The sequence below is a fragment of the Oreochromis niloticus genome, linkage group LG7 (assembly GCF_001858045.2).
Source record: "Oreochromis niloticus isolate F11D_XX linkage group LG7, O_niloticus_UMD_NMBU, whole genome shotgun sequence".
NCBI lineage: Eukaryota > Metazoa > Chordata > Actinopteri > Cichliformes > Cichlidae > Oreochromis > Oreochromis niloticus.
This window is the reverse complement of record NC_031972.2, coordinates 42241147-42265743: the sequence shown is the minus strand read 5'-3', so window position 1 is coordinate 42265743 and position 24597 is coordinate 42241147. Positions and strand designations below refer to the sequence as shown.

The 24597-nt window shown below is 40.6% G+C and overlaps 1 protein-coding gene across 1 annotated transcript; it reads right to left on the bottom strand.

Moving 5' to 3' along the window:
* Positions 1–3: 3 nt before the first annotated feature.
* Positions 4–18206, bottom strand: slc6a15 (solute carrier family 6 member 15). The gene is made up of 12 exons (XM_003449156.5): positions 18049–18206; positions 16097–16578; positions 11824–11981; positions 11389–11515; positions 11089–11270; positions 6672–6782; positions 4564–4805; positions 4169–4370; positions 3169–3361; positions 2310–2469; positions 1745–1907; positions 4–1285 (listed from the first exon to the last, which is right to left on the bottom strand). Exons 2-12 carry the CDS (start codon positions 16395–16397, stop codon positions 905–907), a joined length of 2220 nt encoding a protein of 739 aa, XP_003449204.1. The 5' UTR covers positions 16398–16578; positions 18049–18206; the 3' UTR covers positions 4–904.
* Positions 18207–24597: the final 6391 nt, after the last annotated feature.

The window sequence follows — 24597 nt, the reverse complement described above, 5'->3', positions numbered from 1 at the left end:
GGATTTTTAGTGTGTGGTCATGTTTAAGCTTTAATCGGAGGAAAAAGACATTAAAATTGAAGCTTTTTGATGGAAAAGAAAATATTTACAGAGTAAAAAAACAAAGATGGGTTAAAGAATTAGATTACTTCTGAACCTTAAAAACACTGTTTTGATATCCAAACTAACAAGATAAATATATTTAAAATATTTATATTGTATTTACAGAATACTTTAAATATACAACGGCCATCGTGTATTCTATAAACAAATATAAATAACTTAGGCACACTTTTCTTGCAGACAATCATGGGAGTGGTTTTCAAAGGCCATCCTTTCGACCCAAACTCGTGCCAAGAAAAACTAATCTTGTGACATTACTTCATCAATGAGATCGCCTACACTGCGACTAAGCTTGGTACTTTCTGACCACCTCTTACATCTCTCACCTGAACTGGCTGACTGCGGACTCTTGGAGATTCTTATTCAAGTAGGCCTCTTTGGGTCTCCAAAAAGAAAGGGAGCAAAGACTGGAGGGATATGGAGATGAGTTTGGGAAGCACACAAGCAAATCGGTGAAGGATTCGACAAGGATGGTGTTTATTCCTAGACCTTCTTTTAAGGGACACAGTTGTACTAGTGCAGTTTCACAGACATGGAATAAGCCTGGCCTCAGACTAACGTTTTCCCCATGGAGATTTTTTTAGGTTCTTTTAGTACAGAATTAGACTTAGTCCAAAACTCTGAAACTGGCAGATAAGGTTCAGAGACAACAAATAAGAGAGCAGTTACAATATATACAAAGAAAATACGGTACAAGAGAAATATACAGTGACAATACAGCTAACTAAACGCACGCAGAGAGTTGAGGGGGGAGAAGTGGCCCCCCGTTATGGCTGCGGAAGGGCATACTATTACTGTCAGTTTATAAGTCTGACTCAGGCATATCCGGCATGTCAGCCATCAGGTAACCGATACCATAACGGCCATTAGGTGCGGTGTCCACATCAGTGCCGCCGCTGCCGCTCTGCTTGCGGTAGATGCTGTTGCCAGGCATTGGCGAGGGAGCCTCGCTGGGAGACTTTCCGTGAATAAGGCTAGCGTCGTCGTCTTCCTCTGGCCGGGCGGTCTCCTTGATGATGCGGCCTTTCTTGTAAGAAACAGTGGAAAGGCCACTCGTGTTCTCATCGATGATGTTGAAGTAGCGTAGGCCAAAGACCACGGGCACGGGCAGGATGGCCATCACCACCAGAGAGATGCAGACCACAATGCCCCACGGAGGGAAGCGCAAGGTTTTCTCTATGGCCTGGAGGGCAAACACAAGAAAAGCAACAAGTTATAGTGAAAGGAGTTAGCAGAAGAAGTAATGTGATTACTAGATTGGTAGAATATATACTTTTTAGACAATCAACAGTCTAGTAACATAATTTTTAATAGAAGGCTATTTTTCTAACTAAAGCAATAATACCTGTGGATGCACTTTGTCTAGTATGACCTGTGCTCCACTTTATAGAGGTTTCAAACTAATAGCGCTGGTTCTTGATGGTCTATGTGGCAGACAGTGTATCCTGTTGATTTTCCTCAGATTAAAGGATGCCTAAACCTGTGTTTATCAGCCAAAAAGCCTGGCTCGTTTTCTTCACTTTCTTGCTATTTCTTTGAACTCTTGGATTTGCTTTCTACTCGTTCCAGGCTTACCATTTAGGAAAACTTCCGCCCACATTGATCCCTAATTTCAGAAGCCCAGTCGGAGACATTAACTCACCTCTTCCTGGATCCAGGCACTATAGCTGGGCGGCGTCATTATCAGCTGAATGAAGCTGGAGCACAGGAGGACCATTAGCAGGATGGGTGTGATGTACTTCCACATGTAATAGTAGAAACGGTACGGCATAAAGCCCAGCATGTCCTTCAAGTCTTCAAAGAATCTGAAAAGGCGGTAGGAAAACAGAGCAAAGCAGCGGGAGGTGAGATCAGATGAAGAATTCACAATAGTTTCCTGTTTTCGCTTTATACACCGGATGGCTTTATATATGTGGTTCTTATTTTTGTCATTACAGTTGCATTCAAACAGTTACGTTTAAAACAAAAAAGTGTCCCAAAAATGGACAATGTGGAAGTTATGTAAGGAACAAGTACAGTCTGTAACCCTGTAGGTAGGTGGTCTTTGTTACAGCCATTTGGCTTAGGCAGGAAAAAATACATTAAGAAAAAACTATAAATGAATGGCTTAAATAGCCATTAAAATGCTGTTTTCTGCATAAGCAGTAAATAGTTATAAGTGAGTAAATATAAAGGAAACATGGAGATGATGTATATCGTGAACTTACTTATCGATCCCGTAGAACCAGGCGATCGCCACGTTTTCCAGTATGACCACTATGAGCAGAGGCAAAGTAGCCGAGTAGTCATCAAACATGGCCACAAAGTAGTTCCCTGAGCGCTGAACAAAGAGGAGACCGATGGAGAAGGCCAACACGCAACATCCCACTGCAGGACAGATAGCAGGTAGTTCGTCACTGTGCATACTGACATACATTAAAGGTTTCAAATGAAAACTCCATAAATATTACATGTGTGATGCAGCTTAAAGTCAATACTGTCATCATTCCCCAGTTTACAAGAAGAGTTTGGAGTGGAGTATATATAAGTGGAACAGGATCCATTTTAAGCTATCTGACTCAAAAAGACCGGCTCAGCAACCTACATCTTTTCACTAAGAGTGCGAAACAGCCGCTTTGCCACCATGTATTATTAATCAAACTTGTGTTTTTACATTATTACTTATCTGTCCGAAACTATATTTTTGAGGGTGTAGCTTGGTTTTGGGTAAAGTCAAACTCATTTAGCTTCAAAGCGGCTCTTCTCTCATAGAAAGAAAACATAAAGCATTATAAAATCAATGTGTTTTTAATGGTAATGGTTTATTTTGGACAGTTGTAACTCATTGCCCAGTAGCTATAGTCAGCCACAGTCTGCTTCCCACAAGATGTACGTCTGAGTAAAACAAGTCTGCACGAGTCTTCTGCAATCCTCTTCCATCCACTTTTGCAAGACTGAATTACTGCCTCCATTTATCTTTCATACACAGCATGTGTTGCTCTTAGGCCTAAACATTTCCTTTTACAGAGCTGGGCTGATTTAAATGTGGTCATTAGGATAAAACACAGGTCATGTGGTCTTTCTAACCTGTAAGAAATTCCTTTCGGACTTTGAATGTGTCTATCAGCGGGGTGAGGATACCCTCAATGGTGCCAAACATGCTGCCAAGGCCGAGGTTAACCAGCATTAGGAAGAACATGACGGACCAGAAGGGTGAGGCTGGGAAGTGGGTCATGGCCTCTGTAAAGGCAATGAAAGCCAAGCCTGTGCCTTGTACTGCCTGTCAGGGAGAAAAGAAGGAAAGGTTAAAACATAGCACCAAAGTCCTAGCTAGCTAGCTTAGCACTAGCTACTTTTTGAATTTCTTCTTTTTGTTTTCTTTAATGAAGACTAAACATCGCCCTCTGACAAACTGCCAACCTGACCAGAGTTGCCACAAATATGTGGTTTTCTTTTACAGTAGGTGATCCAAAAGTTAGCACAATCCTGGTTTCCACGAGGTCCAACAAAAATCTAATGGGGCTTTTCCATTGGGTTTCAGAATACTGTAGGTATAAGGTCCATGGTGAAAAAAATAATACCATTGTTTTCAGCAAGATAACTTTCCCAAAGTGTTGCCACTTTTAAGAATTCTGGAGTCCAAGTATACTCGCCAGAAGTACAGTACAGTCAATCCCTACTTCAATCCCTTTTTCCAGTCTTTACACATATTCCACATATGTAAAAAACGTCTAACTCTTTGTCTACTGCAACCCTTACGCTCCTTGCCTTGGCAATGCTCGAGTCTTTGGATGTTGTCTTGGCTTAATTGCTAATAGTCTATACCTGATAAGGTGTGGGTAAAGGCAAGCTTGAGGTTGGCTTGGAATGAATACAACTTCTTGCTCTCTTTGCGGCTGTTAGCTTAAATTATTTACTTAAGTAATTTCAAATAAAACCCATCTTTCTGAACACTCACAAAGTGGGTAACACTTGGCAAGAAAGAAAATAAACATCCCCAATAAAATGTTATAGACTTTTAAAATAACATACGGCCACGTGGAATGACCTGAATACGGAGTCATTTACAATTTTTATCCCCACGTACCTTATTCAGCTCGTCTTCGATGCTGCAGGCTTCCAGTCCCAGTGAATTGAACTCATCCTCCTTAACCCCTTTGATGACATTTATCATCTTATGGTAGTCCTCACCACTGACTTCATTAACCTGAGTAAGGTTAATGTGGTGGGGAATAAGGCTTTGCTCAAGGATGCCACTCCCCAACAACGTTAAAATCTTGTTGGTGTTCCTAAAAAAAATGAAAGAAGTTGCTGATTGTTAAATGATCAAGAGATTTAAACGGTGGTCAAAAAGCTAAACATCAATCATCCTTGAACAGCCTTCAGAAATACCATATTTAAAGACTGAAGTATGAAAGAGTATTGTGTGAAACAAATGGACCAATGGACTTGTTGCTGTAGGTGTTAGAGTCTTATACTCACATTGCAACACATTTGCTGTTCATGATATTGGCTTTGAAGCCCAACACGGCAAACACCACCAGGGTGGCCAGCACAGAAGTGAAGAAATTGATAAAAGACACCAAGACGGCATCGAAGTGGCAGTTGTTGTCCCGCTTGTTGTAGCTGGAGAAGGCAATGACGCCACCGAACCCGAGACCCAGCGCGAAAAAGACCTGCGTGGCTGCCTCACGCCAGACCTTGGCCTCCAACATGATCTCCAGCTGAAAACAGAACAAGCAGATTTGAATTAAGTCTTAGCTCTAAACACCTATCACAATATAGATGGATGTGCAATGACATCCCCACTGTAACGTCACAAAATATACCAAATGATGAAGCTTTAATCAAGCATTTGCGATAACTAGCAAGGATAACTGACATGTTGTCAAAGTAAATGAAAGATTAATGTACTTCTTAGTCATATATTTGTGATTTCTGGTGGAAAATCGACTTAGATGTACTGAGGCCCCTTTTCAGTACCAATCCAAGTTTTTTGAAGAAACACCATCTTTTCCTAATGCAAAAATCTAACAAATCACTGCAAAACTCACTGGCACAGCTAAAAACTGATTAAATGAAAAGGCAGAAATAATTTGTCTAAAGCATCCATCTTTGTGGGCTCATTTACAATGTGAGTCTCTCAGATAATTGGATTTTTTTCCCGTAAACTTATCAGTATTTTTGTTCTTAAAAGCTCTGTTAAAGGGATCTGTAAAAACGTGATTGTACTGCTTTCTTGTGGAAATAATACACATTGGTGAAAGAAATGTTCAGTCATTTTGGCAATTTTTCTGGAAGGAGAATACACTGATGAGTGTCAGAAAACACCACATCACTGTCATCTACCATAAGTTAAGTTTTAAAGTTTTCAACTCTGCTGATAGGCTGGGGACCATCTCAGCTGAGACCAGGTAATCCTTGGAGAGGTTGCCTGTCTATTGAAGGGCTAACCATTCACATCAACACCTGCAGCCAATTTGGAATAACCAATTAACCAAACATGCAGCTCTTTGCACTGCAAGTGGAAGCCAAAGTACCTGGAGAGAACCTATGTAACCATAGCGACACAATCTCCGCACAGAAAGCCAGCCGATTCAAACGCAACATCTTCTTGCTGAGAGCCAACAGTGTTCGTTTTATTAATTGCATAATATTCCTTTTACATATTTATTCATGAGCACACGTATCAGGTACATGAAAGATGGCGGCAGAACGCGAGTGTCGGCGACGAGGCGAGAAGACATGCAAGACAGACATGCACTGCTGCCAGTGTCTTCACTTGGATGGTTACATAAAAACTCAGTAACTCCTGTTTCCATGGTGACACTCATCTGCAGCCTGACATGCCATTGGCCAGTTGCTGCTGAGGAGCCAGCCTATCACAGTGCGGAGTTCTTTTTGAGTTCAGACACAGTTTAATTCAACAGCGATTTCAACAGGGAATAAACAGAAGCAGAAATAAGGGCATTCTGACCTGAGTACTATTCAACTCATGTCTAAGTATAAAGCCAGTACTATAATCTAAATGGATTAAAGTATGAAAGTACTCATGATGCGAACAATCCTCTACAGTCCTGTTTGGTATTATATGGTTCTATCATACAATTCATGAAAGGAGACCTATTATATTTTTCCTTATTTTCTGTCATATTCATGTGAAAAATGTACTTCATAATGCTCCAAACACTCTGTTTCAGACTTTTTTTCCTGTCAGTGAGCTGATAATCCTAAACTCAGGCACGACGTTTTGAGTCCCTTTCATTTGCTGTTCAGACCTTCTGCTCGTCAGGGGTAGCCAATCAGAAGCTACTCTACTAAAGTCAAGCAAAACAAATAAGGAGCATTTAATACTTAAACACCATTGTCGTAGTGAAGAAGCTAATGTTGTTAATAAGAACATTTGTGTTGTGTGAAAAAGTGATTTTGGAGTATAAAGTAAAATACTTTCATTCTGAAATGTAGTATTAAGGGGAAAATTAGCTCGAAATGATGTATTTTAAAATATATGATACTTTAATTATACAGCATCATCAATTCCAAACATCATAATAACAAAAAGGTAATCCTGCACTTGAGAGGATCTTTACCTTGGGTGTGAACATGTGACGGATCCCATCCACGGAGCCCTTCAGGAGGAGCGACCGAACCAGGAAGCAAATCAGCACAACGTACGGGAAGAGGGAGCTGAAGTACATCACCTGCAAGCAAACGCAAGTGTTTTCCACATCACACAGAGCATGTATCTTTGGAAAAACTGTAAAACGATTTAAAATGAATAAACAAATGCAGCGTGATCTCACTGCCTGACTTTCTATGCAGGGCTGATCGTGGTCGTTTGACAGGAACATCAAACTGTTCAGAAAAGAGAGTGAAGATCTGCTGAGAGCTGATAATAAGTCAAAACATGTTTTTCGTCTATTGCTGTACTTTCAGAATTTCAGTTTGCAGCTGAGGGATGTAGCCTGAACACCTTTTTAGCATTTATTATTTTATGTGATCGTGACATCACGTCACAGTAATTCGTGGGTGGACTTAAGTGTCCTTCCCCCTCAAACCTACATATCATTAACCGGATAGACAAGTTGGCGCTTAAAGACTAACAACGGGATGAAACCCTGAGCCAGATAGTTTACAGATCCTGTAGGGTGTGGGTGCAGACACCGGGAGATAGTTTGGGATTGAGTCATGAGACAGTCAGTGATTCAGAGCCATTACGTGTCCTACTTGGTGGTTCACATGTAGCCTTGAGGGAAACGGTGTAATGTGTCATCTTAGAGAAAAGTGAGAAAAAAGCAACACAGCAGAACTCACTGATATTGTTCAAAGTTTTAATGGAACCTATCATGCTCAGTCCCAGCTCCACATTTTTATAGTTGTATTTTCATTATTGCTTTGCTTAGTCCACTATCTAGGTCCTTCCCCTTTATAGCCACCCTCCTTTCCAGCTAACTTTCTTCTGATTGGCTGTCCCTCTCAAACAGTGGGTGGGCAGTTTCTTCTGCCTGACATCATAAACAGCCGAAGGCAGAAGAAACTTCCCAGAAATGAGCACCAGAGAAGTCTGGAATATTTGGTTCATGGGAATTACAGATAAACCGATCTCCTTATTTAAAATATTGGCCATTTTTACCATGACGTTTCATGACTGTAGCGGTGTATATATAAGATAAAAACATGGAACAGCATAGTAGGTCCTCTTTAATCAAGCTTTCTGGCATTTGATGAATTTCTCCTCAAGCTTTAATTTTAAAATAGTAAAAAACAAAACAAAAAACAAAGCAAGTTTTGTGTTTTAAATAGATTTTCTAGAAAATCATTTAGTACGAGGTATAGCCTCCTCTGCAGATGCAAGCTGTTGCCCATCTGCACACGGACCGCACGCGGCTGCATCTGTTGTTGAAGAATTGCTGGCCATTCCTGGATGCGTGCAGCCTGCCGCTGCGCAACGGTCATTGGTTGTGGATTTCACTAATAAACACATCGACCCAGCACGTCCCACGCATGCTCAGTGGGAGACATATTGGGACAAAAATGCTGGTCAAGGAAGTCTGGATATGCTCCTGATTCAGAAAGGCCTGCGGTGCTCTGACAATGTGGGGGTGAACACTGTCCTGCTGAAACCGCCGGAGGGACAGACACTGCCACAAGAAGTGCACAAGTACAGGTTGGAAGAACTCATCTCGGTGTCTCTGTTGACTCACATTTTTACCATGAACGATCAGATCAGAGATGGTGCTCTCATGGACACGCAGGACTGTAGCAACAGTGCGTGCCACGATTGCTCAGTCAACTTCAGTCAATTGCACCATGGTGACACTGATGATAATGTCATGCATATACTGGAGGTGGGGGTAGGGGTGGTATGTGTTCTGCCACTGACAAAAACCAGTGAAAAGAAATGAAAACTACTCACAGAAGATGTTTGGGTTTTCTAAGAGATTAAGATATTTAACTTTCTATTTATTTTTTGAGTAGTATATTTATTATATATACAGGACTTCCCCTGTAGAATATGTAAAGACCACAAATGTTTACCTTCCTTCATTTGTACAGGACAGACACAAAGTTTTTTTTTGTGATATGGTACGTTTCAAATTTCAGAAGACCCCAAGCAGAATTTAAAGCAACATATATAATCAAATATATTTACACATTTATTGAGTTAAATGTTTCTCAAGTGAAGAACCCTTACATAAAGTCTAATGTGAAAAGCTGAGTTCATTCCTTCAGTTTGTTTCTCCTCTTTTTCAGCTGTAACTCTTTTTAGTACTTTGCTGAACTGAAATGTAGCCTTGGTCCTCACAAAGCCAAGCAGACTGCTCCTTTGTAACCTCAGTCTTATGGTCTTTCAACAGGGGAGTTTTTCTCTGAAGGCTCATGTATTGTTACAGATAGAAGGTTCTTCTTGCTAAGGTTAAGTTCTGGGAACTTCACTGTTCTCTACATGAACTGATAAAAAAAAGTTAGATTTCTCTGACATCGTTAAAAGAAAGCCTGACTTTAAAGTAATAAATTAATTTTTTTTAAACAAACTTTATCAGTAATCTTAACATTTAAAACATGACACATATGTTGCCCTAAAAGTATAAGAAAACAAAAGCTTTGAAGTTTTACCAGCTTTCAAATACTTCTGATAAGTTCTGTTATTTTATCAGTTCAAGTCTATCTTTTATTATCTCTTTTTTTCACCATGCTCTTGACAATCAAGCCAAGCCAAAAGAGTGTGTATAACCATGGTAACCAAAGGTTTAGATCCCTTTCATGCCCACCCACACACACACACACACACACACATCCACCCGCGCACACAAATGGGGCAGAGACGCAGACTGTGGCAGGGATATTCCTCGGACAAGTCTTTTGTGTGAACATTGGCAGCGAGGGCATTAATATTCTTTTGTATCACGTGCCGCTGATTAAACTTCAAAGACACTGAGCTGGCTCCTCGGAGGGAAAGTTTGTGCACAGTCTCTGTGCTGGACAACTAAAAAGGGCCTTCCAGACGCAGCTGGTGGTTGTAGGACAGCCATCTGGCTCAAACTGTACAACTAACTGACAGCTTGGGTGGCCCTGATTACGTCCAAAAATTAGTATTAGTGTTTCTTTTCTGTAATTTAGTTTTTGTCATTGATAACTGTATAAGGGTCTGACTGTTTTGTGCTAATGCATAAATCCCGTCCGATGATGCAGCATTAGTGAAACACTGATTGTATTTATAGGTGAGAATTCTTGCCAGGCAGCAGGGTGTGGCAGACAGCAGAAAAGAGACCAGCGTTGCAAATCACCGCCGACAGCGGCCCAAGATTAAAGGACTTCTGCTGGACACGGCATCCATCTTGTTTTGTGCGTCTCTGCTGGGGGGAATGCAAAGCCAAGCATGCAGTAGACTGCTGCTACTCTCTGCTGGGATAAGACTTGGGGAGACTTGAGAACAATGGCTCTCATTTGCTAACAAATGTGAGCGCAAACTGCAGGCACGAACGTTTCACACACAAACCAGCAATTTACTAATATTTTCATACCTGAGTTTGTTTGTAGTCCTTATCTTTATCTGATTTCATTATATTTTAAATGAAATTTCTTGCTAGATGCCATCACTTATAGTTTAATAAGATACAGTAAGACTGTAATCAGAATATTCTAAATGAGCCGCTGGGTTTGCCAAAGTCCTTTTGCTGCCTGCAGATGTTGATGAATGAAAGTGAGATTGCAGCACTTAATAAAAGTGCTGTAAAACCAAAAACAATGACCTAAAAGAGGCTCAAAAGCCCAATAAGACTGCAGAGCATGATATAAAAGTCTGAGGTTGAGTCAACTTAATAGGCCTTAACTAAAAGGCCTTACTCCACTAAAAAAAAAAAATATCGTTCACATCTACCGTATTATTTTGGACCCTACACCCAGTTTATAACTCGCACAGTATCAAAATCAAAGAACATCAAAGCTCGTTCTGGGACTATTTGTACAGCACAGTTAGCAGAGGCTTGACTCTGACCCCAAGAGTACACCAGCTAATACTTGTCATATGATAGTGAAAGTGTGGAATGATAACGCTCACCTGTTAAAAGAAACCGAGAAGCAAGCAAATGACAACCTTTATCCAGGGGCTAATCCTTCCGGATGCTGGTCACGCTACTGTCAGCTTTGTTACACTAAGCTAAAGTCAGCTAAGCCAGAAATCCTACAAAAGATCACATGAGCTCTGAAAATCAAATTTCAGGCTGTATCATTAGAAAAATTTGTCAAGGCACATTACTGCGGTCAGTGCCTGTGCAACCAGTGGAAGAGAGCTAATTGTGTGTGAAAAGACTTTCCAAAACATTCTGCGAGCACAGGCCTTTTGTTTCACTTGCTATTCCCCATTTTCCACAGTGCAAGAGTCATAGCAGGTGCTGATTTCTTCCTGTTTTGTTCCATCTGTCTCTTCTTCTCTCTTATTTTCTACTGGTATCTTTTGTCTCCCTTTAAAAAAAAAAAAAATTAACAGTTTTAAATCATGCTTACCTTCCCAGAAGACTGGATTCCCTTGATCATGGCAAGGCAAACCATGGACCAGGCAATCAGCAGACACACGGTCATCTTCCAATTCAGCCCTCCGCTCTCAGAGATGCTGTCAGAGATGTCCAGGGCCTCGCGGTACCAGTAGTAGGTGGTTGCTGAGCTTTTCTCACACTCTGGCACCACATCTATGGACAAAAAGCATAGCGCTCATCATGGACGTATTTACTGAAGGAGATCATTTCCAAGCGGCACAAAGACTTTAAGAAGCCTGCCGAATACGGCCGTTACTAAATTGCGTCTTACATGTACTGGTCTTGTTCTTCACGAGGGGACACTCGTGCCATGGCAGAGGTTGCTGGAAGGACTGGGAGAAGTAGAAGAGACTCCAGCTGATGATGACATTGTAGTAGAGAGCCACAAAGAAGCACACCTACAGGTGAGAGAACAAAGTCAACTTCAGACACACAACTAAAACCATAAACAGTATGAAAAACAAGATTTAGCCACAAAATAGAGGCTAAATTAGTAAAGACTCCCCACCCCACAATTTTCCTTTTCTTCAAATTATTGTCACTCCATATTTTTCCCTACCTGCAGTGACTTAACAGCTCACCATTGGGGTACAGTGTGAGAATCAATACAACCAAAATTATGCTAATATACCAGCATACTGTTTATACACAATGTTTTAACCATGTTCTTCTCTTCCAACAGACAGGACCCCTGTGTCTCACTCACCACACAGCTGGCAAAGCCAATCCCCCCCAGCCGAGGGCTGATGTAGTTCCACACACCGATGCTCCCCCTACGGATTCGCTGTCCCACCGCAAGCTCCAGGAAGAACAGCGGAATGCCAATCAATATGAGCAGGATGAGATAGGGCACCAGATATGCTCCTGCCAATCAAAACAATATGAAGAGCAGGTTAAATGAAGGATGAGAAAAGAAGAGGAAACTGTCAAATCAGATAACAGTGAGGCACTAACATTTGAGTTCCTGAAAGCAGTCAACAAGCATGCGGTGACATCACTTAAACATCGGCTTTTTAAAATCTTACCGTTTGCCCCATTCTGGCTAGAACACACCGACAGACAGCTGCTTTCTAAACTTTAACTATACAACAACATAATATCTCCCTGATGGTGACACATTCACCTAAACAGCAAATTAAAACACAATCAGATCCAAACGACTACACACACACATGCTGCATTGATGGGCTTCTACCTAATAGGTCCCTATGGAGTGTACTATAGTGCAATCAAATCATTATGGAAACCAGAAAAGATACTGAAGTCTAAAATTACCTAAATTACAGTGGCTTTGCTTTGGGACGCATTACAAATATAGCATTTCTCTCTAGAATTAAGGTTTCTGGGTGAATAACCAACATTAACTGGTGTAATAGTGTGGTACGGTAAAATACAGGATGGCGCATCTCCTGCGAGCACCGAGACTGCCAAGCGCACGACAACTTCAGGACAAAAAGAGAACCCAAAGCTAGATTTTGGAAATAATGAGCAGTTTTATTTTCCTGAGAGGAAACGGAAAGGAACTGTGCTCCTGTGGGGTTGCTTCTCTTTTTCGCACATGAAACGAAACTTCCTGTCTGCCGTCAACCACTGAAATATGTTAAAATCCATTGCATCATTTCCAGGGTGCAACTAAAGCGACGAAGAAGAAAAAAAATCCCCCTCTGTGACACGGTACCCATCATAAGTCTGAGCAACATCAGACGTAAACACTGGTGAGTCGACGTAGTGTGAGGCTTGCTGCGAGTCATTGACAACAGCGCCGCACCGCAATGGGTGTGTTATTTTTAAAACTGGTTTCATCTCTTTTACAACAGAGCTCATTGTTTTATCTGGGAGGGCATTCATTCAGATCCTTTCCTGAGTCCTCCCTTGATGGGAGTGGTCACACACGAGAAATAAATATGTGTGTGTTTCTATGCTTTTTACACGCGCGTGTGTGTGTGTACAATATACTTAGTAACTTCTAATAATAAAATATCTAATTCTGGTACAGAATACGTAGTTTATTTTGGGCTTTGACATCAGTCAACATCAAAACCCTCCCTCTGGTCTCCATTGTCTTTTAAGAACTTCAGTAGTCTCCCTGGGATATTCAGACACTTTGATGGCACTTTGAGAAAGCAAACAGCCCAACAAGAGTGCATTTTTTGTTTTTTCCTTCTTTAAAAGAGTTTCACAGTCTTCCTCAGTCCCAGCAGTAAGTGAAATGAAATACCTGGTTTCGCCAGTCATCAGACACGCAGCATTTCAGGGATTTTTTAGGTATCACTTCCTGTTTGGTACCAAGAGATATGGATTACCTGCATTATTACACGCTACGAAAAATACCTAACAACCTATCCACCCCTAAATTTGTTTGACTTGATTTATGATTTACTAGAGCTAAAAGGCAAAACATAAGCTGACTACATGTATTTTCCCTGCGTGTATATATAAGCCAAACACTGGGCTTGAAAGTGTTCCTGGAACATTGTGTACATGATCTCCAAAGAGAAGGTGAGAAATGAAAACAAACTGCAAGAGTCATAAAGACACACAGGAGTACCTTTAGGTCGCTGAAATCAGAATTGCTATACAAAATGTTTTTAGAGATTACCTGTTTATATTTAATAGAGGCTTATATTTATGCTTTTATGAGTTAGCTGTCTGTTTTTAGTGACAGCTAGGTACCATCTCATCTGCTAATGGTCAGTTAGCGTCACCTAAGCTAATTCAACTCTGGATTTCTGCTCAGCTAATTCTACAAACAGCTTGTAGACATAGAAATCAAATGGCACATTAACCTTTCTAAAGAAAATGATAGAATTTCATCTGTTATTTGTTAATTAGCACTAATTAGCAGATACATGTAAAAATATAGTCTCTGAATGTACCTTGTTAACCAAGCTCGCTAGTGTTAGCTGCTAAGTTAGCACTCCACCTACTAATCAAATTATGATTAGTTCTGGCTCAAAAAAAACAAGATGGTGATAGCTGTTCTATTTTATAGTACACATTTGGTTGGTGCAGAACATCAAAGAAAAAGATTTAGTCTTTTGTCTTCTAAATTTAATGTTCAGAGCCAAAACAGAAACCTGAATCCTAAAACTGTCTGCTGATGAGCAAAAGACCCTTTCCTTTACTAAAGCTTCTGCTTCTGCTCCCAAATGGGTTCAAAACTCACTCACTGGTCCTCACAGACATAACAATACAACACACGCACGCACACACGCCGGTTTCAGCCCCCATTTTAATCTAATTACAGTGGAACACAGCAGGGTGACCAGAGCCGTTTAAAACAGACCTGAAAGCATGACAGTCTGAGAGAGGTGATAATTTTTCTGAATGTCCCTGAGCACACACGCACACACGCACACTATCTCATGCCAATTATATACACACTTCTAAGAACATGATTCAAGGTGGTATTCTATACAAATAAAGAGCCAGGCCTCTTTTTCTGAAGACGTGTGTAGTGACACGTCTTTATCCACCACACATTTCTCAAAGATTCTGCATCTACTGACCTCCCCCCTAACCCATCTACCTGTGACTCACAAGTGGGAGCGACCTAAGGAATTAATATTCAAATTTTCCTTTTAATAAACTGCAATAAACTTAAATTTACCCCTCTTTTTTAAACCTGGAGTTGTGCTATAGTGTTGGGCACAAACCCCAGTCTCCTGGGTTAAAGTCCTGGGTTTGACCTGTGTAAAACGCTTTCTTTCTACTCAGTGAGTGGACGTCATTGCTCTTTAACTCTACAAGCACTCACAAGTTATGATAGTCCCTAACAAGCAAGCAAATATGAGGTGTTTTTCACATAATAGCACATTAATAACTAATGTAATTTGCCTGACACATGATTTTTTATTAACTTATATATTAATAGCCATTTATGATCATGATGGGGATTTTTTTTCCTAGTTTGGGGAAATGTTGCTCTGAGTCTACACAGACCATTCAGATCTTCAGTGTAGTAACAAACTTGGACGGAGTTTCTATCCTGTCTGGCCAACCTGTTCATTTAATCAGCTTTCCAGAGACACTCAGTAGCTTTACATAATCTCCATGCAACACCTTATCAGGACACACACACACACACACGTTAGACTAGAAACACAACAATGGTCTGCAAGGAGTCAATCACGTAGAGCAGACCGCATTGTAGGAAATGAGGTTATCATAAACTATAATCAGAAGCATCACACTCTTCTTAGAATTATTTCCTGTATGTTGAAAGCAGCGTTAGAGGTTCTGTGTTTGGTTGTGTGTATGAAATCACAGACGTAACAAGGCAGTCATATTAACATTCTGTCTGTGGTGAAGCTCGCAGCCTAGTCTAGTTTTGATGGATGACACATCATTTTGAGACTACTCGTGAGAAGAGGTTTTAATGTTCTGATGTTAATTTCAACGTTCTGATCGGAGCTGATGATTCTGGGAACACTGTCCACATTCATTCAACAAAGGTGCCTATTTTAGGAGTTCTGCGGTATCAACTTTCACCTTCTGTCAGCAAACGCGTTAATGCTGAAGAGATGTTGATGTGTGACCCTGCACCCACATGGTAAACACAGAGTACAACACCTTCACTATAAAACGGTAATTTCATGAAGTCATGACGCCATTTAAAGCCCATTCAGAGTGTCTGCAAAGAAACAAAAGCTAAAAGTGGAAGGTGATACTTCTGGTTTCTCAGTAAGGATGAACAAACAAACAAACAAAAAAAAAAACGAATAAAAAAACAATCAAATCAAACACGTCTTCGTTAGCCATTTTTTGTCCTCTGTAAAAACTTGCACATGTAGATGCTAGACTTGGCTTCCACCCAAGAATATCACATCCTGAATCTACGATCGCTTTTAATTAACACGGAACTCCTTTTGTCCCCTTGTGTCTTGGTCTTTGTTCCTTTTGTTATCATGTTTAACATGATGCTACCCATCAGTTATACGCCCTTACTGTGTGTGTGTGTGATGCTAGCTGAGACTCACCCCCTCCATTCTTCTGACACAGGTAGGGGAATCTCCAGACGTTGCCCAGGCCTACAGAGAAGCCAACCTGGGCCAGGATGTACTGGAGCTTGCTGTTCCAGGCCGGTCGTTCCTCCTCCTCGGCATCTGACCCCCCTTCCTCCACATCGCACTCTTTCCCTTCGCCTTCATGGTTGTTGACGATCAGCGAGCTCTTCTTGAAGGAATCATCACAGGCGTCCTCGTTGGAAAGCAGGTCTCTGACAGACTCTGTGACATCGTCGTCAAGCTCTCTCTTGACGGCCTTGCTGTTTTTGGGCATTTGATAAAGCAAACAAGGGCGAAAGTGTGGAACGTCTTCTTGGCTGGCGGGCTGGTGGGACAGAGCCGGCGTGTGAAAAGAACTCTGCGCAATGGCACAAGTTTGAAAGTATTCTGGGTTCAATGGCCAGCGGGCTTTTACAAAGTTTGTAGAGGTTTATTTCCTCATTATCACCATATATCTGCGAGGGAGAGATAGAAACACAGCAAAGGGTAAACAGCCAATGAAAGTGAAAACCTGTGTTTATTTTTTACATAGTTTCAGGTACTTATTTCCTTCCTAAAATACTAAAATAACTTTGACAAGAGATGACAAGAAATGAACTTATTAAACTAACTAAACCCAAAGGTAAACCTTTATTTGGTTTACCTTTGGGTGATTTGATTTCAGTCTGACTCCATGTATATATTTCACAAGAAATAAACTACTTTTTTAACCTTACTCCTTATCCCTCAGCATCTTACTTGAATTTACACCGTAGGGAGAATTACTTCTCCATCTGAGGGATGCTGATGCAACACTCACATGGATTTCACATGACTGGAAAGGGCACCAAAATCAGTGAATGGGATTTTATTCTCAGTGCTTGTTCTGGACAAAAAAACAAAAAACAAAAAAACAAAAAACTGGGCCTGGAGCATTTGGCTGGTTGAGCACGCTGCCTAGGACAGTGACACACTGAGATACAGAGGCTATCCCGTTTCAAGCCCCCTGAATAATTGAACAGGCAAAGCGATTTGCATACAAACCCAAACATTCCCTACTTTTACCTGATGGGGAAAGCCCTCAAATATAAAAGCATATGAACTTCCCAAATTACACTTTTCTCTTCTATAAAAGAGCTTAATCACGGTGCATTAACATTTAATGACGCTTAGTACCGGCAGCACTGGAAGAGAATCAAGGGTGTGCCATCAACCTAAAGGCTGATTAAGGTGCGCAGCATCCTTGATTCCTAAATGTGAGCATCCTTTCAGGGAGGCTTCACATCAAGCTCAAATCCATCCTCGAACATTTTCATTTAAACTGTCAGAGGCGCAAAAAATATCCCCGGCACGACGAGGGGCGTTGCGACCACGAAGCACTGCGTGTCTCCCGCCTTTCACCACACAGAGGATTAAGAGATTAATAGATTTCTTTCAGCGCTTCCAGATTAGCCTGGTTTGAATGAGGCAAAGGCCATCGTTTCATAATGCAGTGAACACAACGCGGCGTCCAAAACCGAGCCATGATGCTGCGCAAGCCTCGCCTCGGTTATTATTAATCGTTTAATAGCGGAGCACTTATTACAAATATTAAACATATGAGTGCGTCTAGGAGGAGAATGACTCATTCTGTAGTATCTTTTTTGCACATGGCTCGGCCTGTTGTGTTAACATGACATACCAAAGCGGATGAAGCAATAGATTAAAAAAATAAAAAAAACATTTATTATTAACCCAACCGGTCTCACTAGTGCTATGTGGGGTTTGTCCTCGTTCATTCATTTCCTCCCTCCCGCTCACAGCCGTCATGTCATCTCTGAGGAGTGTTTCATCATTCACCGGTCATCCACACCAGGGTACCTCAATCCAACCCATACTCTGTATCACGCCTTGCCTTTACCATCAGCCTGCTTATCCCTGCTGGAGATGCTGAGGATGGTACTCACCTTCGCGGAATAGCAATCTTCTGAAATGACTCGTCTCAAGGAATGAAATTGTGAGAGCACATGCACGGGGAAGACATTATCACCAATTTGTGTCTCAGCCGGTGTGTTGCGCTCCGCTTCGGTGTCCTGTGCTTCACTTGTCTGGCTTACGGAGACGAGCGCCGCTCAAAAAGGAAAGGAGGGGGACGGACTGGGTGGGGAGGGGGGTTTCTCCGCCTCCAACTCGCTCGTGACCGTCAGTAGGCAACTCTTTATTTACTTAATATTTAACTTTATATAGTTTATATCACATATCTATGTCACACCGCACGACACGCATGCTTACACCGTCCCTATTTAGTTGAAATAAGCATATTTGTACCCTCATCCTCCCCCCGTTTGCCACTTGGTACACTCCACTACTACTAATCCGGTAGAAAAGGGGCTGGCTTAAGGATAAAAAAGCAATGTGCCTCTGTTTATAAACGCGGATTTTCTCTGACTGGATATGTATTTGGATCGCATATGTATTTTTTTTTAATTTTTTGCAATTTATTTAAAAAAACACAGACTGAATTTAGGGGACATGACGTGCAGAAAGCGAGGTTTGTGGTTCAAGGTCGTCGTTTCGCTCGACTTCAACCTCCCAGGGTGGTGCGATGAAATTTGCATATATCCGCGACGAGACAGACATATTGTTTTATCATGCTTTTTATTTAAGATATATTTAGATAATACCATTATTTCAGCAATCTGAATGAATGAAATCAATGAATGTTATATTACAGGGAGTAACACCTGCTGTCATGGGTCCAGTTAGGTCTACAGTAAATGTATTTCAAGGTGTAGTATGGATCAGCCATTCAATATATATTTAAATTGGAATCTTGAGATCAAACTAAGCTGTATTTCGTCCATGAAGTGAATTGAGTTTCATACCTAAAAGCATGACGACTAAAACAGGTATAAAGGCAGTCATCTGGACACTCATATTTATTTTCATATTACACGGAGGTGGCACAAGATGTCATTTTCTGAAATGTGGTCTTAAAGATTTTCACTTTGACTGTTTGCAGAATATTTCAGACCAATTATTAACTTGTCAGAATGTAGGAGAAGTTACAGAGACTAAGAGGAAATACGAGGTTTAAGCTTGCATAACCTGAAATTCAGGCGTTATCTCGGAGATGATAGGTTAGCCATTGCCTTAGTTTTTTTCCTTTCTTTTTTCTCTTTAAAGTTGTTCTATTCCCTGAGAAGAAAATCATGCACTTGGAAACACTACCCACGTTTATGTCCTGTCTTGCCCTGGTGGCCAGTGTGAAATCCACCCACAGTATTTCAGGTGCATCATCACAGAACTCAGTAGTTGTCACAGCCTTTGCCAAGCAGAATATGTGTGTATTTGATGTTCATGCAAATCTATTACGTCCAATTCATTGGTCGTCCAAGTCTTATCATCTCTTCTTACCACTCCCCTTAGTTACATATCTCTGTAGTTCTGACACAAATACAGGTTGTCATCCTTGCTGTACAAAATGCACAGGATATTGCCCGCTCACTGAAATAAGAGATTGAGATAAAATACCCAGTTAAACAGCTAAACTATATTGTTTGACATCTGACATACAATCGCAGCTTTGGATAATAAGCCTTTATTCCACCTAATGCAACATAATTTCTATGTAAATACATCTACTGAAAGGATGATTGTATTTATTTTGATTGATGTCTTGAAGATAGGTGTTAGGTCCAATTGTTGAATGTTGCCATTGTGTTTCTTAAATTTGTACAGTCTTAGTTCAAGCAGTATTATCAAAGCCATTCCTTTGATCCTGAGCACCTCTAACCACTTTGTGTTGGGGGAGGGTTTTATTGTAGATACATCCTATCTGAAAGATCTGTTTCTTGTGTTGTAAGCTTCCTGCTTTTACGACCCTTTGGTCAGCAGGAGGTCTCACACACATACACACACACACACACACATTCCTACTTACATATAAAGGTTCACACACATATACATACAATGCCTTAGAACCATGTGGGCGTTGCTTTGCTGTGTTTTGTGTGAACTGTCTCTCAATAAAAGGCAGCGAGAGGAGGCTGGATTTGGGGTCATTTCCATGCTGGACATAGAGGAGGCCTCCCTTGCGCAAGTAATCGATCGATCGCTGACTGTCTTGTTTTCATTCATGATGAATAAGTCTCTAGAATTAGCGGGGTTTGTGGGAACAGACCCAACAATAGGTTTTTGTGCAAGCTTTCAAAATTGTTAAGGTCTTATGATACCTTTGATTTGAGTCTTTACACTGTTAAAAAACACAAAAAAGTACATACTTACATGAAGATAAACTTTGTTCCACAATAAAAGGGGGAACTTGGTTTGATGGTTAGTGCAACAGCGGAAGCTATCATCCTCCTTTCAAAGAACTGAGACCCCTGCTACTGGTTCTGTACAAAGCAGCTGTCCCTTCAGTACAGAAACTGATGACACACTTGACAAATTAAACAGAATACAAAGAACTAGCAGCTGAGGCTGATTAACAGAGCTGATAACTCTGGGTTAACCTCTTGGGGATTGGGTGCAGTGGATTTGTGGTATTATGTGTTATAATGTCACTGATTCAGTTTTTTCTAGTTAGGTAAGTCATAAAGTGAAAAGAAGAGCCAGTAACAGCAGAGGATTGCACTGGTTCTTGATGATTACTGTATAAACACTATTCAATGGAATAGCAAATGTAGCTTCAGGGATTGGAAACAGTTGGCTGCTCAGTCTACAGATCCAAAGATGATGATGATGATTTGTGTGCTGAGTAAAAGGAAGAACTCTAAATTGAATTCAGTTCAATTCAATTCAATTCAGTGTTATTTATACAGTGCCGAATCACAACAACAATCGCCTCGAGGCGCTTCATATTGTAAGGTAGACCCCACAATAATACATACAGAGAAAAACCTAACAATCAAATGACCCCCTATGAGTAAGCACTTTGGCGACAGTGGGAAGGAAAAACTCCCTTTTAACCAGAAGAAACCTCCATCAGAACCAGGCTCAGGGAGGGGCGGTCATCTGCCGTGACAGGTTGGGGTGAGAGAAGGAAGACAGAATAGAAGACATGCTGTGGAAGAGAGCCAGAGATTAATAACAAGTATGATTCAGTGCATAGAGATCTATTAACACATAGTGAGTGAGAAAGGTGACTGAAGAAGAAACACTCAATGCATCATGGGAATCCCCCAGCAGCCTACACCTATTGCAGCATAACTAAGGGAGGATTCAGGGTCACCTGATCCAGCCCTAACTATATGCTTTAGCAAAAATGAAAGTTTTAAGTCTAATCTTAAAAGTAGAGATTGTGTCTGTCTCCTGAATCTAAACGGGAAGCTGGTTCTACAGAAGAGCAGCCTAAAAACTGAAGGCTGTTCCTCCCATTCTACTTTTAAATACCCTAGCAACAACAAGTAAGCAGTCACGGTCCTATTTGTTTAATATGTGCATTGAAGGACATATCCTGGTCAAAAATGACTCCAAGATTCCTCACAGTGTTACTGGAGGCCAAGGTAATGCCATCCAGAGTAGGAATCTGCTTAGATACCATATTTCTAAGATTTTCAGGGCTGAGTACAATAACCTCAGTTTTATCTGAATTTAGAAGCAGAAAGTAGCAGCCATCCAGGTCTTTATGTCTTTAAGACATTCCTGCAGTTTAATTAATTGGTGCGTGTTATCTGGCTTCATAGATAGAGTTTGGTGTCACCTGCATAGCAGTGAAAATGTATGCTATGCAATCTAATGATACTGCCTAAGGGAAGCATGTATAATGTAAACAGAATTTGTCCTAACACTGAACCCTGTGGAACTCCAAAATTAACCTTAGTGTGTGAAGAAGAGTCTCCATTTACATGAACAAATTGGAGTCTATTAGATAGATATGATACAATATCTATAACTATAATACAATATCTATCACACTGCAGCGGAGTACCTGTAGTACCTACAGTATGCTCTAATCGTTCTAAAAGGATATTATAGTCGACAGTATCGAATGCTGCAGGTCTAGCAGAACAAGCACAGAGATGAGTCCACTGTCAGAGGCCATAAGAAGATCATTTGTAACCTTCACTAGAGCTGTTTCTGTGCTGTGATGAGCTCTGAAACCTGACTGAAACTCTTCAAATAAGCCATTCCTCTGCAGATGACCTGTTAGCTGTTTGACAACTACTCTTTCAAGGATTTTTGATATGAAAGGAAGGTTGGAGACTGGCTTATAATTAACTAAGATCACTGGGTCTAGGGATGGCTTTTTAAGTAAAGGTTTAACTACTGCCAGCTGGAATGCCTGTGACACATAGCCAATTATTAGAGATAGGGTGATCATATTTAAGATTGAAGCATTAATTAATGGCAGGACTTCTTTGAGCAGTCATGTAGGAATGGGGTCTAAAAGACACGTTGATGGTTTACAGGAAGTTTAGTGGTCTTGTTACCTATAGGCTGGCCATGACCAGCAGCCATCAACTTTACGACTCATGATAATCACATAGCTGTGTATCTTTTGCAGATCCTTCTAATTTCTCCTTGAATTTCCTTGTATTTCAGATCATTGCCTCTTTAAGAAGTTTTGAACATAGGCCAACAACCAGTAACTAGTCACTGTGAGATCATTTACCTTGTTACTGGCCAAACTAGTCATTGGCTCCTCCTTCATAATATGATGTATGATGATGAAGCAAGTGGAAGCATCATGGTTCAGATAAAAAACCCAAAAGAAAACAAAAAACCAAAAAACTTTTGTTACAATAAAAAACCCTAATGAACAATGCGTTATTATTATTATTATTATTTTTTAGTCAAAATTAAAGGATCTCCATAGTGACAATAAAATGTAGTTAAGGTTATGTAAAGGTTTTTAAGAGTTAAAAGCATGCTAATGTTCAATGTTTTGTTGACCCATAAAAAGTGTTTAAACAATTCCAGTCTGGCCCTGCATGCTCCTGCTCGATGACGAGTGTAACTCAGCATGGAGTCACACGTCACACTGCGTCTGTGGCTGTGAGTGTGACTCCACAAAATGAGCTGATCCTCATGTGGTAATGCAATAAAGATCTCTTTGTAGTACCAGTAAGGGTGGTTAAAAAAAACTATGCATGGAGGGATATAATATATTTTTAAGGGGGAATACTTTGTCTCTCTTTGCAAAAAAAGTGACAAGCAAAATGATATCAGTAAAGTGTAAACCTTTAATAAAGTGTTTTGGGATATGAAATCAGAAATTGAGGGTGAAATTACATAAAATGGTCCTCACACTTACATCTTATTGTTTCACTGCAATCAATTAGCTGTGCTGATCGGACCCTGTGCTACAGTAATTTAACCACTGACTGACAGCTGATGGAGCCAGTAGAAGGAAAGCGCAGACAAGAGAAGAGCAAAAACAGTAACTAGTGGCAGAAAAACAGCTAATCTGTAACAGGCAAAAACCAAAATCATTAAGAACCACAACATAGGAAACTGATATAACAAGTACAGCAGAGTGGAAAGAAAAAGCTTGTGGACAAAATACACAAAGGGCAGGTCTCCCATGGAAAACAGCTGCAGCTGATGACAGACAAATCCTTCAAGCTGTGAAAAAGAACCCCAAAACAAATGTCAGTGACGTCAGCACCAGTCTCGAGAAAGCAGGTGTTATTATGTAGAAGACTTGAACAGCAGACTCACAGAGACAATGCTGCAGGATGCAGACAGTATGAGCTGCAGGGATTCAAATGTAGCATTGAAATTTGCGCAAAAATACAAAAGACAAGTCAAGTCAGAAAGTACTAAAAGAGCAAAATCAGCTTGTACCAAAGTGTTGGAAAGCCCACATTCATAAGATACTAAATGTTCAGTTATGATTCGTTGCAATTAATTATTAAACTCGTACTCCACTGGGACTTTTTTGTCTTTTTTGTCTTTATGTGTTGGCCAAATTAAATAAGACTTGAATTCCTTCTCTATATTTATTTGAAGTTGTTTTATTGGTATCTCAGATATCGGTTGTTTGTTTGTAACAAGGTATAAAACATGTGGTTAAGTACAAGGTGTTCCCCATCCCGTGACGCTTTTTTGTTTTTGTGATGGTAAACACAGAGCTGGTCACAGATGGCAGCTTACACTGGTTACCTGCTGAATACTTCATGAACTGACTCTGACTTTGGTAACATTATGCCATTTGGTTGTCATGAGTTTTCCCCTCCCGGACCTCTGATGGAAAGTTATGGCGGATTGGTTTTCACTGTGTCACAGATACGTAGGTTGTCAGCCAATGGGACTCACAGAGGTGGCATAAATAAATGAACTGGGGACTTGATGGTGGACATGAATTTTCACGTTTCTTAGTTTGAGGAAACAAATCTTGCAGACAGTGAGGTCACTTTTACAATGTTTAAATGTATTTTATTTTGAATAGTGTTATTTAATTCCCTGATTTTCCTTTAAATGAACAATTAATTAATAACGAGCAATCAAAGGACTGAACAAGTAAAGTGTCATTTCTTAAATGAAAACCGTGAAATAAAGTAAGTTCATAG

Coding starts and splice junctions, on each gene's coding strand:
- slc6a15 (XM_003449156.5), bottom strand. CDS start 16,397: ATGCCCAAAAACAGCAAGGCCGTCAAGAGAGAGCTTGACGACGATGTC. Junction 11,271..11,388: donor GAAGAACAAGACCAGTACAT/GTAAGACGCAAT, acceptor TTTTGTCCATAG/ATGTGGTGCCAGAGTGTGAG. Junction 6,783..11,088: donor GAATCCAGTCTTCTGGGAAG/GTAAGCATGATT, acceptor GTTTGCTTGCAG/GTGATGTACTTCAGCTCCCT.